This window comes from Oxyura jamaicensis, chromosome 6, assembly GCF_011077185.1.
Source record: "Oxyura jamaicensis isolate SHBP4307 breed ruddy duck chromosome 6, BPBGC_Ojam_1.0, whole genome shotgun sequence".
Lineage (NCBI taxonomy): Eukaryota > Metazoa > Chordata > Aves > Anseriformes > Anatidae > Oxyura > Oxyura jamaicensis.
In genome coordinates, this window is record NC_048898.1 from 15104685 (window position 1) to 15121395 (window position 16711).

The following is a 16711-nucleotide window of genomic DNA, read 5'->3' on the forward strand; positions in this document are numbered from 1 at the left end:
ATGGTGCTAACAAAGCTAAACAGGCACAGTAACTGGGTCAAGCAACAGGTAGCTGAATTTCACTTCCAGCAGGAGAAAACTGCTAGGAGAAATGCAATGTCTTCCAATTCCATGTGGGTGACTGATGTTTGATGACTCTGAAATATGGAAGCAGTTTTCAAACATTTAAATAAAATACAGTTGTAGATGGATGAACAGAGGCCACACGCACACTCCAAAGCTCAAACACAATGACAAGAGGAGAGTTTCAAGGTCCTAGCTCAATGGACTTAAGGGGAAATGTGATTGCACAACTATTTACTGTTTTTTCCAAAGTGATTTTTGATGTCTTACCAGGGAAAGATACTTTCCCCCAATTCTGTTGGTGCTGCTGGTAAGGGATATGACCCGAAGAAACAAGTCTATGTGCTTCAAACAGGTGAGTCCATGTGACCACTGGCCAGACACTCAATTCTGTGCTAAAGCAGGACATTCATACTACAATGCTTAATATTCACCATTTGTCTGCAAAGCCTGTTGTAGACTAACAATGATATGACTGGAACTGCCTCATTTTTAATAGCACAAGTTTAGGTACCTTGCATTGAAGGGCATTTGAAAATCCCCTAAAGAGAAAGAAAAATGCCACAGGCTCTTTAGAACGTGGTTTTCTGACCATGCTACTATTTGTTGAACTTCCATTCACAGTCTACAAATGTGCACTAATAATTGTTGTACACATTTATTACTTGCAAGTCACCAATACCAATATGCATGGACAAAAAAAAGTTTGCTATCTTTAACCTTGAAAAATTAGGTCCTCCAGCACTGCATCATTTATTCCCAATACCTGGTCCAGGACCACAGAAACAATGTATGGGCTTCCTTCCTAAGTCCAAGAAAGCTTGAGAAGTACCTAGATTTGTAACCTGGGGAAAATTTACTTGGAACTTTACTGAGCGTGCCATAGTGCTAACATGGTTTTGTTGCTTTTTTGAATTGTTGCACATAGCTCTGATTAAGGCTTTGAGACCAACTGAGGTACAGTGGAGTAAAAGGTCTAGCAATCTTTTTGAAGTACGTAAATATTCCAGAATTTCTCTGGTATCTGCGGCCATCAGCTGAAGCATTACAACAAAATGGCTCAAGCTTCCCAGTGTTAGAATTCTGAAGAAGGAAGGCTGTTCTGTCAGAAGCACAGCCAGATCACTGCAGTGCTGGTACAGGCTATTTTGGAACTGCACGTTAATTACAGCGTGTCCTTAAAAGAAAAAAAATAAATAGTAAACTGATGTCACTGGCATGTGACACTGTCCATCATGACACTAACAATGGGACACCGTCTTTGCAACAGTGGGAAGAGCTACTTTTCTATTTCCACAGAGACAGACTTATTCAAATTACTATTTCTGTCACCACTGAGACATGTTTTGTTATTCGTTCACTAAGGAATAACTCATGCTGGCCACAGCATTGTGGACAGATGGTTAAGAGGCTCAGTCTACTGGCTACTAGCACAAATTTTAGCAAGGCATATATAAGAAAAAATAGCTGCAAATCTCAGCAATTTGTTTTTTCTCCTTTCTCAATAGGTTTGAGAAACTGGTATCTGACTGGAAGCTATACTGGTGCTGTGTTACGCTGCAGGGCATAACAGAAACATGCTGGAGCTGGCAGAGGAGGGAACACATCTCAGGATTGTTGTCTGGCAGAGAAGGTGAGGCTATACCCTAAGTTTATTAAACCACAGCAAACAAAAAAATGGTAAGGAACGCTTTTTCGTACTTCTTGAAAGCTGGATTGAACTATTGAAAATATTGGCAACACATGTTTGCTGGGGCCACCAAGACCATCTGAGTAGGAGGATGTAATGAAGTTGCCTAAGGAATACAGAGCATGAAGCCAAAACATACTCTCTGAGGAATTTAAGATTCTGACCCAAATGGTTCAGAAAGCAGGGAGCCTACTTCTCTATTCCACTATTATAGAAACTGTTTTTAAAGAAAGCCATTTGTGATATAAGCATTTAAGCACAGACTAAGCAGAACAGAGAACATTTATAGTTGACGGGTTCCATTCATGATGGGTTCCATAGAAGAATGATGAGTCACAAAAGTTATATCAACCTCAAAACACGATTGAGAAGGATGTTGAGGTGACTGCCCTGTTAACTTTTCCACTACCTCTCTTCCAGTTATGCATATTCAATACATTCTGAGACCTGCTCCTGAGCCAAACCTTTCCTCCTGCTCTGCCTCCATTTAATTAATTGTATAGAAGTGATACTGAAATTTTCACTAGCGAGGAAAAGATTAAATTCATTACAATTATATGCCTATTTATATATAATGATAAGAAAGCGAGGAAAATCACTAAACTACTGAACGCTGAAAAAGTAATGTGTCATGAACTTTGTAGAGTAGATATGGTAGTAATGTTTATCCAAGGGTACTACCTTGCAAATACATACAAATTAATTTTAACCATATAGCCAACTGCAAGTTACAAAGTTTACAAGATTATGGTGTTACTTATTTATATATATATCTATGAATGTATTTTTACAAAGAAGTTATGTCTGCAAGTATTTTTATAGATAAATCTGTAGCTTTACAGACTACTTTTGGGTTAAACACAACACGACCCAGCAAACACATACATTTAACATAAAATCAAAGTTTGGCTAATTACCCACAGAACAAATAGAAAAAGAATAAAAAAAACATCTAAGTCTTCAGCACATAACACATACTATAAAAAAGCATGAATCAGTTCATTTTTCAAAATTAAATTTCTGAACTTGTCGGTTTATTAGAATGCTAAAAAGCCCAATCATTTAGATCAGCAATGCTAGATTGGGACAGAAGCATAAAAAACAGGATGAAGTTGCAAGACCTTGAAATACAGGCTGACAGTGGGCAAGTGTCATACTTCCTTTAACTACAGAATACAGTAGGACTCAAATGCTCAGAATAACTTATCATCATATGATTTCCTCTTATCATTATTGCTTATTTGATTAGTCATTTAAATCCACACATTATTTGGAGTAAAGGAACATAGACTGTAGTTTAAAACCAAGCTTCACTGACACATCTAACAACAGTATCTAGGCTTTTTGCAAAAGATGTACAGCCACAAAACCCAAAAGCTTACATTTAGATAGTGAGAGGCAGTACAGAAAAAAACGCCAAAAAACACTATTATTTGATATTATAAAAACATTATTGTAAAGTCCCAAGAGTATCTACAAGAAATCTTCCAAATAATTATAAACTTATGTTTTTCCCTTATCTGCCAGTTCTACAAATTCAAATTGAAATGTGTCAAGCTATGTTCTTCCAAGTTCACCTGGCATCACTAGTAATAAAATTTGTATAATGAGAATTTCACAGTTCTTCTCAGAATGAATAAATGACAGAATAAAGCTCTCTCTAATGGCTAAGTTAGATCCACAGCAACAGCAGAACGGTTAGAAAAAAATAAGCTATTAAGAAACTGAGTGTAAACTAAGAGCACCCGTTCAGAGCAAGAAGAATGTGACATTCTTTATATGCACTTTCAGAAAAACAAGAACAAAAACATGCTCTGTTTGTTGCCAAGGTTGTGTTGTTTAAAATCCAAGTTATAAAATGCTATCAAGTTATACTTGAAATCCAGCACTTGAGTTAGAAAGATAAAACTTCAAAGACTACTTATTCTAAGCTCAGCACTCCAAAATCAAAATAAACACTGATAAAAATCACGCAAATATGGCCTGGTCAGCAATAGCCTGCACGTGCAGACAGGGCATACATCTGCTTTAGATGCTTTAAAGTTGTGAGCCCTATTAAAAGATTCAGATATTTTTTCCCCTTTCCAGATCAATGTCTGTTACTAGACAGGCACATAGTCTTAATTAAAATAACAGAAAGAAGCTGAGGAGTAGTAAGACACTGTATTCACGTATCTGAATTTAGTTTGTTGGCAGAACTCTAAAACAATACATTATTTATGAACTGCATGCAGTTACATGTATGCATATTTTATAGATCTAATATAATGGATCCAATCATTTGGAGGGATTGCAAGAGCTCAGATTAAAGCAAGATGTCACATATCGTATTAGATATAAAGCCAAAATTTAATGAGACAAGTAAAGGTCAGAGCAGCAGCACATTGCAGCTTCAATTTGATACCACCATTCATCCCTGTTCTTAAGTGTGCAACATAACTTTAACTTTAAACACAAAGCAAAACAAAAAGTAAACATAAAAGAACAATTCCAATGCAAAGATCAGCAAACCAAAGGTAAACGTTATGTTCTACTCCAAAAACGAAATGATTGCAATTTAGTTTATCATCTCTAGTCCTCATTTCACAAAGCACCATCAAGCAATTCAGTGAGTAATACCCGACTACTTCAAGTTTAATCCAGAGTTTGAAGTTACTGACACTCCCTAATGGTGAGCCAAGAAAAAAAAATATCTCAACAACCATGCCTAACAGTAACATAGTACCTCAAAGTCCATTACCTGCATTTTTGTTGATAAGCTGGACTCCAACTGTTTCCTGTATTGTACTGCACACAGGAAAACATTATCCCTCTTTCCCTCTCCCCATTTTTTTTATGGTCTGTCTGTTCTTGACTAAACTTTCTACTCAGTACTGAAGTCTTAAGAGGAGAAAGTAATTCTTTCAAGACTACTTTTCCTTAAGGCCTTAGAATCTAATCTGTTCTGGTTACCTGTTCTTTTCCAGATGAATATAAATTAGCAAATTATTAGCAAATTGCAGATGCAAGTGGACAATGAAAAGCACATGGGTAAGAAAGAAAAATGGCTGCGACAGTAAGGAACACAGAATCAGAGCAACATTGTGATTTTTATATTGTTTTTCTCCGTCCAGATTATTTCCCATCCTCTTGAGCCATTTTGTCTTTTCCCTCACACACTTTTCTGTTTCCATTTTTCCTTGCTTCAGTATTTTTCTCGCTGTCAGTATTCTCCTCATGTAAATTCATATTTCAAAGACATAATTTGCTGTTTGTTTAAAACTCACTAAGTAACAAGAAAACTCAAATCTTAGTTATGTTTTCCATTTTTATGCCTGTTACGGTGGTGTTTGGAATACTCTCTCATTCATAACTTCATTTAGGTCCAGCCAAAATCATTTTGACCTCCTCACTCTCTTGAAGATCAACATGTGTTCAACCAAGATTGATATCCCAGAAGACTTGAATATAAGCATCCTATCTCAATAGCTTTATTAGTGGACTTCTTAGGTCTTCCCTTTCACCATTTTCATGGATTAAAACCTATAAATATTGTACCTATGAAAACACTTATACAATACACTACACAAAGAAACAAGAGTGAAACTTAGGGTCCTTATTCCATCCTTATGGCCATTATTTTTCATCTCCTCAATTTATAAATCAGTGTTCTGGACCTCTTTTGCAAGAAAATTGTTTTTTATTTGCTCCTTCCTTTTCTTTTTACAGAACTTTCACCCTCCCTGATAGTTGTTTCTTTCTGCCTGCATTACATGTTCAGATATCTGTCTCCTCCACAGCACTTCAGAAGCACTTCTTCAATAATCGTAGAATCACAGAATCACACAACCATTACGGTTGAAAAAGACCTCCAAGATCATCTGGTCCAACCATCACCCCACTACCAATGCCACCCACTAAACCATGTCCCTAAGCATCCTTTCTGTTGTCCCTACTACATCCAGACCTTTTTCTTCTTCAATCCTGCCGATAAACCCTGTCCCCATAATGCACACTTAGGGCAAGGAGCATTCAGCTTTTTGATCCTCACAAACCTCCAACCATACCTTGCTTCTGCAGCGTTCAAATTCTGTTCTACAGCAAGACAATATTGAAGAAAATGATCAAAATTCCGTTTAGTACCTTACCTGCCAAAATCTGTCTTTAAGGCTGCACACTTCAGATCTTTCATTTCTGTTAAGTTGCCAGAAAATTCCAAGTAATTCTGCTCTTCACAGCTTGACTACAGTTCTGGTTAATTCTTTGTATACTTTTACAATCTTCATTTCCACTAGTTGCTGCTTTAAACCTTTAGTTCCAAAACCCATGATTTAAGCCTCATTTTCTTCCCAGTTTTCTTCATAACTCAGAGCTTCTACGACTACTTTTTTTTTAAAAAAAAAAATGTCTTATCCTTCTCAGGAACAGAGAAGTATTTCTCAGTGAAATCTACTCAACAAAGAGTATTCCTGTCTTTACAGGCATGACAAAAACAGACATTGCAAGAAATATCCAAAATATATGAGAGTGTTTAACAGAACTGATGATCACCATACACCATGTAAGCATGCTTATGGATAGTTTCATTTTTCCATTTGCAACAAATACTCTAAGTTTGCTCACTTATTCTGCCTTTGGGTATTTTTGCTTTGGCATAGTGCTGCTTTTCTGACTCTTAAAGAAGCCGATAATTTGAAACAAACACCTCAACGGCCCCCATGTATTAGTTGCTTCTTAAGTTTTTCCCCTTTTCTATTCCAATCAATTAATTAACTGCTGTCCAATTTTCCTCCTGGTGTTGTTAATACACTCTTCCCACTCAGAAACAAACTTCTAAAAAAAAGCAGTTGCCAGACTTCATAGGCTATTTGTTCATTACCCGCAATTGTACTCAAACTGTTGTATTCCACTGCAGTCAGTTTTCCAATGATGCTTTCCTTCAACATGCTCTTCTTCTTCCCAACTTAAAAATTCTCAAATAAAATTTCAAGTTTCTATCTCACTTTTTAATTAACACTTCCTTTTTTTTTTTTTTCTTTTTTTTTTTTTTTTCCCCAAAGGTATACCTACAAGGTAACACAAACTGACAAGTTTTAATACAAGTTTTATTCTTGGGATTTCTTCCCTGCTTATGTTCTTAGAGCGAACCCACATTCACTTTGAGCGTTCAGAGCTCTGAACTTATTTATTGGCCCCCTACTTCTCAACCAGCACTCAGGCTTCTTGAATCAGTCTATGCTTTCTCCTGCTGTAAAATATAAAAACATATTTGCAGCAATACTAATTGGAATATGAAATATAACAAATATTCCAATGAATATTGCTGCAAAAAATCTTCCAGAATTTCTAATTTTAATTTTTGGTTTACATTTAAACTTTTCCCCCCATCCTCAATTTTTTTCTCCTGCCAAAGCTTACAGAATAACAGCCATCCCTCATTTTAAAGCCTTTTAGTGATGTTATGTTATTCATGCACAACTGTTTGAAGTTTCAACCTTACTTGAAACAAAAACTAGGAGATGACAACCCTTCTGGAGACAAATTCAATTCCAGATGGCAACTGGAGCTGAACGAGGCTCCCAATTCAGAGCCAAGGTAAAGGGATAAAGCTCACTGACAAAAACTCATCAGCATAAGAAAGGAGTACTGACATATAAACTTCTATATTCCACTGCTTTAAATCTGATTTTTTTTTTCATTCACACTGAAGAGGTTCTGTGCACTTCCTAGTGTAATTATTGAACAACACCTCGACTGCTAGACTAAAAGGCAGTTAGGTATTCAAACAGTTAAGAAATAAATTAGTTGAGGTCAAATAAGTCATTTCAAAGAGAGATGGAAATGAAATCCTAGGCTCTTTGAACGCTTCCAAGTTAGCAATTCTTAATTTACCATGTGTGTTTGCTTCTAAGCCTTTGCAATCTAGAAGTAAGAATTTCATGACTGTACTCGTAGTTGCAAAACTCCCTCCAAAAAGTTGACCTCTACTCACCTGTCATGGAAGAGATTGGTTGACCCACAGGTCAAGCAACAGTTGACACAGAATTCATTTAATTACTTTGTTAGAGCTCTTCTGATACAGTTTTGTGTTGCTGTTTTTTTAAATATCAGAAGCAAAATTGGCTTGATGACAGAGTAACAAACTAAAAAGCTGTGAAAGCTGTCTGTATTTAAAAAGCACTGGCATTTCAGAATTACAATTCTATATACAATAAAGAGCACGCAATTTAGATTTACCTCTATTGAGCAAATGTTTTTCTACAGAAACACTTGACAAGACATTTAAGGTTTATAAACATGAAGACCTCAGCAAAAGACCAGCCGTATTTCCTCATAGAAGCCAGCCATGGTAGGTGCACTGAGAACACATTTAAAAGGATCACTCTCATTTCTTTATAACCTTCCCACCCTACCTGCACATTAGAGTACCAGCCATAAGCAAATATCAGACAATTTTGGTAGTTTGAGTCCAACTCTTAAATAATAAAAGCAGCAACTATTTTGTACAAAGAAGCAGTAACCACTAGTATAATGCTTTTTCCCTTTTTATTTGTGGTGGTGGGGAACCTTTGTTAATTCATAACTTAATTTCTTCCAAATGTTCATTTAATGTTATCTGGCAGTAAGTTTTAATTATATAGGAAGTCTGGAAGTTAATAATCCACGATCATTAACAAAAAGGTTATAAATACAGTTTGTGTATTTTTAATTATAGGATTTGTACATCCATCACACAATCTAAAAATATACACATAAGTATATACTTAAAACTATTGTGACAAAAGGTTGTTTTACTTGTAAAAAAAAATCTAACTATACCTCAAACCCAATTCATCATTACTGTTGTTCATCATACTAGTCATAACAATTATCCTTTTACAAAAGAAGCTTTGCCTTTCAATCTTTTATGGACAAGCTTCCAAGTTCCTGGAGGATAAATGTGGTCAGAATCACAGAATAAGAAGGTCCCTTTTAGCCTGCATCAGGTCAAATAGTGAACTTAAAGCACGGCCAGCCTCAAATTTAGATCTAGTTGCCTGCGGACTCATTCTGGCCCATAATGGAAACTGCCACAGACAGTGATCAAAGCCTTTGTTAAGCAAACTGTGTTTAACCATTTTCCTTGCACTTTTTTTCTTACCATGGGAGGACTCCTCAGTGCACCTTGTCCTTGCCTCTTTGCTCTTTTGCTATACATCTATGAGAAAGGCCTGGCTCAACCTTCCTTAAAAGCCTTCTTCCCGCCGCTTCACCCCCCCTCCCCACACACCCTTTTTAGGCAAATTATGGTTGTAACTGTAACCTTAACAAAAAGTACGTGAAAAGAACGAAGAGTAAAACTTGAAAATTGATCATGTCAAAGATATACCAAAAAACATACTCTGGGAAACACAATCACACGAATACATTGAGTAGCACTCATTACAAACATAGGAGACAACACAGAGCATCAAGTTAATTTCAACTCAATATTTGAAATAATTATTTTTAAGGAAGAACAAACCTGTGCCACTTTAACAGAATTCTGAGTAGAGCCACCAGCATGATATTCTACTTTGAACTTTTTCACAAGTTCTTCAAATCTGTAAAAAGAGAAAAGGGGGGGGGGGGGAAAGGGGGGTTAAACACTACAATTTCTTTTGCAATATAAAATACAAAGAGCAGGAGATGGCGTCATGTTATTTGCAAACAGGAAATTCAGATCCATTAGCTGTTACACTTGGTGCAAGCTGGAAACATGTCTAGACTTGGTCCAAATAAGAAAGCAGCATGAGCCTGACCTGAGTCCTTTACCTTAAGGTTTCAAGTAGAGTAAATAACTGAAACATACATTATCTGAAGCAAAAGTGTGATTGTAATGAACTTTTAAATTTACAAAAATATATGCTTGAATAAAGGAATATTATGAAACAAGGACATTCAGACACTCATGCCATCACGGGAACCTAGAAACAACGTGATGTTAAGTGAGAAGAAAGAACTGTGCTGTGTTTCAAGTTTTCATGTGAAATACTGTGTTTGGACAGGTGAAGGACTTTTGTGAACAAATCTAGCACTCTGTTAGAAAAGACAAGCATCTCCTGATGAGCTTTCAATTTTTCAAGTCATACTGCTGCTATGAAAGCATTGCATTTTCTGGTAGCATATTTACTAGGTTTGAACAACTAAAGGAAACTTGAACTTTTCAGGGAAATATCTACCCTTGTATTTCAGATCAAACGTAAGGGTTAAGAGCTCCCAGATAAAATTCTATCAGACACTCCTCCTTGCTTAAGATACATTTTGCATCTCAGATCACAGTTCACTTTATCTTGAGAATCAGCCTTTTCTCTAGTCACAGGCTATAGAAAAGACAAGTGTCACAGGAAAGGAAACCAGAATAAAGGAGCTGGGGAGACTGCAGGGAAGCTGAGCACAAATACCACATCATGCCTTTAAAAGTTCCAAGCATGCTTCAAAATGAATGGATTAAATAACAGGATTGACAGCCTCAGAAGACATTAGACCCAGGAGGAAGTACTCCTGCAAGCAAACTAAAAGGTTTACTGTGAAAATCTGATTGCACACTTGAGGGTCAAAATGACCTTGAGATCAACCTTAATTAATAGTATAGGTTTTTCCTTAAAGTCCTTTAAGACTAGATGCTTAACTTTAACAATGAAGCTTGCCCAGTTAGATAAACTACTGTATTTCAACATAGTTTATTGTATTGAACTCTAGCATCTCTTAAAACAATGACATCTTTATTTCAGACGCAGTAAAACTGAATACTACCTGCCAACCCTATTTCTCCTCCCTACAGCCTGAAAAAACTTATAGCATCTGAACAATGGCTTTGGGGACAGATTGGTCAAATAATGACTTAATTTAAAGGGTTTTGATTTTCAATACCATATTACTCATAAGAGCATTTTTATTGCTACAATACTTCCTATTTACAATGTTTGAATAATGAGCCTCTCACCCTGGCAAACTACCGATGGGCAGGCAATTAGAAAGAACCAAGAATTAAATTACTACATATGCTTTTCACAGTTATCCACACTACTAATTATCCACCAATTCTATGTCAAGCAATTGAAACCTCAAATGATAGCAAGTAGCTGAAAAGGGGGAAAATAACAAAAACAACAAGTCTCATAACAATTGCTTCTCAAAGATACACAAACCATCATGAACCAATTAAGTATTTTGACAGTATTTTTTTCTTAAATTTAATTGACCTTTTCAACCAATTTGAGTGTGTGCTGCCCAAATCCCATGGTTATTTTTGCATTTTTATTTATCGACAAGCATGCTAATTAGTACTTTAACTCCTTTACCTAAAGACATCTCATGTTTTCATGTCTGTATTATACAGTGGCACATTAAACTTATACACTTAGTATACTCTAATGTATGACATACAATAGAAGCTCTAATTTTACTCGGCTATGTATTTAAATACTTCATTTTGCAGTTTGAAGAAGCAACAAAATAAGTGGTATCTGAATATGGAAGAAAACGATGGAAAGAAATAGCCTTAAAATATAGTTCTTAATGCCAAGATTTCAAGGTGACAGCTATATGATCAAAGAAGCAACCTCAACAAATTATTTTACAGTTATTAACAGGCTTAGAAGAGCAAAAAACGACCACTGCCTTCTGCCATTTCAGATGTAATGTTAAAAGGCCTAACTCCTTTTCTTTGAATTAATATAGTAACTCAACACCTCTAAAGAGCCATTATATAAAATGAAACAGGGTTCATAAAAATGCATGAAAAGTACTTTTGCTGATCATTTGCTATGACCTATCAAAAGGACAATATAAATGGTGTTGTTTTAATCCACAAGAGGCTGATAACCAAGTCATATCTCATATGACCTCAAAATTAAGACTGCCAATCGCTTTTTATCTTAAGTATATGAAAATTTACACATTTTTCAAAATGTCAGTAGATGGCACAGGAAGCGTGGGAAAACTGACTTTGCCATTATCTGCTGTATGTCTGACCTGCAAAGACAAGACTGTGTCACACCAGCACGCTTCAGAAACATGGTATTTGCTTTTCCAAAATTCTCTGTTCTAAGGAAGGAGGTGCAACTGGAGAAACTTTTGAGGCCTGTGAATGCTAAACAAAGCTTGCATGTGTGCTTCAGGAATAAGCCGTTATCACATGTAGGATAATTCAAGAAAATTAGAACCTTATGAACTAGACTGAATAATATTTTTGTTTCATGCCCTACAACTGTTGGTCTTTCTGAATATTTCTTAAGGCTCTGCTATATCTGAGAACTGTGACCTTTTGCCTGACCTAGCAACATACCGTTACGTTAAATAACAGAATAATAAATCCCGCCATCAGCACCATAGAGGGGGCCCCTGTTTTTGGATGTGTTGACCACATTACAGCATACTTTAACAAAAACAAGTTTACGTTTGCAACAGCATGTGTTTTCAGCTGTGATACTGTTGATCAACTCTAGCACTGACTAAGGAGGATATGTTAATGTTTTGCTCAATTATACTAGAGACAATAGCACTTCTGTCAGTTGCTCTCTCCCCCTTTTAAAAGAAAATAAAACAGATTGACTCCTTGAACTTGATGCTGAAAGGTGAGCCTTTTCAGTAACCTGACTTCTGAGAGAGCTAATGCCAACAGAAAGTATGAGAAGGCAACTGAAGAAGCTGTTATATATATAAAAAATAGTAAGAATAGAAACAAGTTGGTTTGGGATTTATTTTTTTTTAAACAAGTTACACCTCCTTACATTATAGGAGATGGAGGCTTATTTCTAGAAGACATGGATGGCTCTTACAGATGCCATATTGTGGCCTCAACCAAACCAGAGCCAGCTGTTAGGACATCCCCCCAGCGAGTCCTCCTTCCTCCCTTTTTCATCACTGCTGACAGTTTCAACACCCTGCCCACCGTTCATCCGTTCCCAGCATCCCTCTCCATCTCTCTGGGTCCTCTTCCCAAACCCGCTATTCCTTCTCCTAGCATTTCTTAAGATGCAGCATCTCATTTCTCATACTGAAAAACTCGCTTATCTCCGTATCTAACTGCTTCAGACAGAAAAGACCCTGCATGGTGGCTCTCTCAGCTCTCTCTTTACCGCTCTCCTAGCCCCCTTCTCAGCCACTTGAAGCAGAAGTGCCCCCCCAGCCCCAAGGCCCGCAGAGCATTTCAGCACTCCGCGCACCATCCTTCATTCTGCATGTTCACATCTACAACAGCCCCAGGGCACAAAGCATTCAACACAAATACCTTTTCTCTCAGTAACCCATCATACCATCCAAGGTCCAGTTACTAGCATTTTCTATGAATATTAGCCCTCCTACTTTAAATCTTCCTTCAGACCACCTTTCACCACAGTGTCTACAGAAGTCATCAGCAAGGCTGGGTGATTTCCTGAGGCTATTCTCCAGCCTAATGACTGGCAATCCTCTCCTGGATCAAACCCATCTCTTGTGGCTTGCTTCATACACCGAGTCTCAAGCTGTTTTGAGCTCGGACTGTCTGCTTGTCCTATGCTACATGACAACAAACAGTCATGTTTGGCTCACCATGCTTTCAATACCAAGCTAGCAATAAAAAACACGCCCTACAACTGAATGCAGACAACCTAAGGAAATGGAATGATAGTAAGGAAAATTAACAGCATTACCTTTTTTAAAATTTTATTTTCAGACATATTAGTCTACAAAGCAACTCTTTCTCAAGGATTAAATGACCATAGATTGCCAAAATTTAACTGCCAGATCTCTGTGAAAAATACTTCCAATGCGTATGTCAGCAGCTAGTTATCTGCAAGAGGTAGACAAATGTAAGCTCTTGTTTTTCCACCGAGGTATGCTGCCCTGGATATCTTTTGATAGATCATCTTATTTCCTAAGATATAGACAATAGCATACATCAGCAGAAAAAATCAGCTAACAAAAAAAGCATCTAGAAAGGAAGGAAAATTAATTTTTTGCCCTTTTTGCTTCTGTCTGCCAGATAACATGAACATAAGGAAAAAATCTGGTTATTTTGAATAATGCTAATACAGTATTTCCAGTGGGTTGTATATTTTTGTTTGGTATTAGAAAACACTTCAAAAACAGTAAGATGGAAATCTCTCAAGTAATCAAGCAAAAGCTGCAAGTTGTACATAACTCTTCCATTTCTTTGGAGTTAAGTTGGGACTGGGGAGGAAAGCTTTGCTAATACCTCTAGAGAGGAAGGTAGTCTAGGATTTGGTTTACTTTCAAGCTATTGGATGAATTTTAATTAGATTTTAATTAAAATCATAATTAATGGTGATTTTGACACATTTCCCAGATATTTATTTTTAGTTGCAAGAAGAGGTCATATTAAGATATGGCTGTAGCTGAAGTGTTCAGCTGTGAGGAGAACCAGACTAATACGCTGACAACTAGATGTTTGATCCTTTTAATTGCATTTTTTTAAAAATCTACTTAAATCTTCACATTAAGTAACCTGTGACAGAATGTCTATGAAATCACTTCATAAATTAAGAAAGAATTATGTGAGCGAACATCATGCTATACAACCTGCTTTCATAATATAAAAAGATCAGTAAAACTACATAACAAATTCTAAATCTATCTATATATATATATTTAAAGAAAGCCTCCAAGAAATAAATCAACAAACAACTACATAATGCCAAACCTGCAACCTGATTGCTTTGCAGGGCACGGCAGAGGTAGTTACACATACATCTGGACAAGCCTGTCGTCTGTCACATTCTCTGTTTCATCAGAGCCTGGGCCAGTGCCAGCACGATGCAGGCAGCCCCATCACCAGGCAGATGGGGCACACGCTGTAGCAAGACAGCTACAACAAGACAGCTCCGGTCGGCATTTGTAGGCACGCTCAAGCCCTCATAATTTGATCTTAAGTGAAATTTAATTCTCATTTAAGGAAGAGGTCTACTCTCAAGATTCAAACACTACCTAACACACAAAACAGGGATTTTTAAACAGAGAATACTGCAAGACAAATACTGTAGGTAACAAGAAATGCTGTTCATACTTTAAAGAGTGCGTCTTATTTCTCTTAATTGTACGACTCAACGTTCCAAGATTTAATCCTATATAGGACATATATATATATGTAAGAATTATTTCATCCCTAGTCTTTGACAAATAGCCTGTTAAGATTGAGATGCAGATATAATTGGTTGTTCTGGCTTAAAATTGGGCCTGAAGGAACAAAAATATTGCCTTTAAGAAACGAGGTACAATCGCAGAGGTACATGGGAAAGCTTTGTAACAGCTGCTTGGCAATGACTGACTTTACCCAGACCTAGTTCTTCTCCTTATTAGCTTGGCAGAGAATTAAAGAGTTCAGGACTGGGTAGGGGAGTAGAGGGGAAGAATGAAACATGCTAAAAAGGAAGTATTGGAGACAGGTTAGCACCATGGACATATAACAACAGAAAGCTAATGTGTTACAAGTATGACTGCTACAATTCAGTATTGCAGATTATCTTATTTTTCTCATATATTTACAAAAGTTCAGAAAACAGTGACTCTTCATGGAATTATTTACTGTTGCAAACTAGAATTTCACATAAAGTATTTTCCTAATCACCTCATCCAAACAAACAGCAAATGAAAAAAGCCAGTAATTCCAACCAGGTTAGGATTATGAGTACCAAATGTTAATATATGAAAGAAGAAAAAAATGCATAGGCAAATTGCAAGATTCATAGCTTTGAAATATTTTACCACAAATGTTAGTGAGGTTGAAAAAAATGCACTTAAATGTCAGTTTGATAAAAGCCAAAAGAACATTTTCCACATGTGTTTGCATTTAGGCATATTGAAACAAGATGGAAAAAGTAACAGTCATTCAAACGTAAGGTTAAAACATCAGCTCTTAAGGATCATGATTTAAAGACATTTCTCAAAGTATTTTTTTTTCCTTTTCTCAGCAAAGACTATGGCAAATTTATGCAAGTGTTCGTGAAAAGACCCTCTTATTCCAGATTATCTGGATATCTTCCCTCTACATTATCTCAGAAACATACATGATTATACCCAGAAGCATCAGCCACCACAAGGCAAGTTTTACTGTCGATATTTTGAAACTGTAGGAAAATGAAAAGAAAAACTATACCTCTAAATTATTAAAAGATTAAATTTCTAGATGTTGCTGAACACTACAGATATGTTTACATAGAGTTCATTCACAAAACTTAAAATATGTCTATTATATGTGAATATTTTAAGTATGGGTCAAGGAATTTTGACTAAACTTTCCGTCTATTAAGCTTCTAATCACAATGTTTAAAGAAAAGTTTCAAGCTGAACACAGGTAACCAGAAATACTATCAAAATTCCATCAGTTCAGTAATTCACTAGAAGTTAATGCTTTTTCCCCTCCCTCCTCCCTTTTTGAAAGATCTTCCAACCATCAGGCAGGACTCCAAAATCTTGCAGGTCCATCCAGGGACCTGCACCACAGCATTGTTACAGAACACATCGTTACAGAACACTGTAGCCAGAAACAGCTCCTTGCCCTTATACGTAAGCACTGAGGGTCAGAAAACATTTGAGGCAAGGCAAAGTATGTAGCATTTACCTCCGTCATCCTTGGATGCACCAGATTATGTTCTGGAGCACTACGGAACAAGGTCATTTCCTTTGTTATTTCTTGGCTCTATTACAAAAACATTTACACTTGCTCCTGATGTTCCCTGTATACTTTTCTAAGGTTGTATACATTCATACTGCTTTGAAAAAAAAATGTATCATTTTGTTTGATCCTTGTGTTATGGGAAGAATACATGCTTTTTGAGACCTGCCTGCAAAGTCTTCGTGTCCAAATTTCCTTGCTAACTAACCAAAGGAAGGGAAAGCTGTTTATCAAATTAGATAGTAGCATATTCCTTCATCCTTTAAATAGCAATAACATCGTCTGTCCCGCAATAAAAATGCAGGAAGACAAGCAACACATAGCTTTTGAAAATAAGGCTATAT

The 16711-nt window shown here is 36.5% G+C and overlaps 1 protein-coding gene across 1 annotated transcript in view; it reads right to left on the reverse strand.

The window, feature by feature from the left end:
* Window positions 1–16711, reverse strand: part of ADK (adenosine kinase) — a 271536-nt gene that overhangs the window by 196215 nt on the left and 58610 nt on the right. The window contains exon 4 of the mRNA XM_035329771.1: window positions 9237–9315. Coding sequence (XP_035185662.1) covers window positions 9237–9315 — 79 coding nt within the window. The remainder of the gene's footprint in view (window positions 1–9236; window positions 9316–16711) is intronic.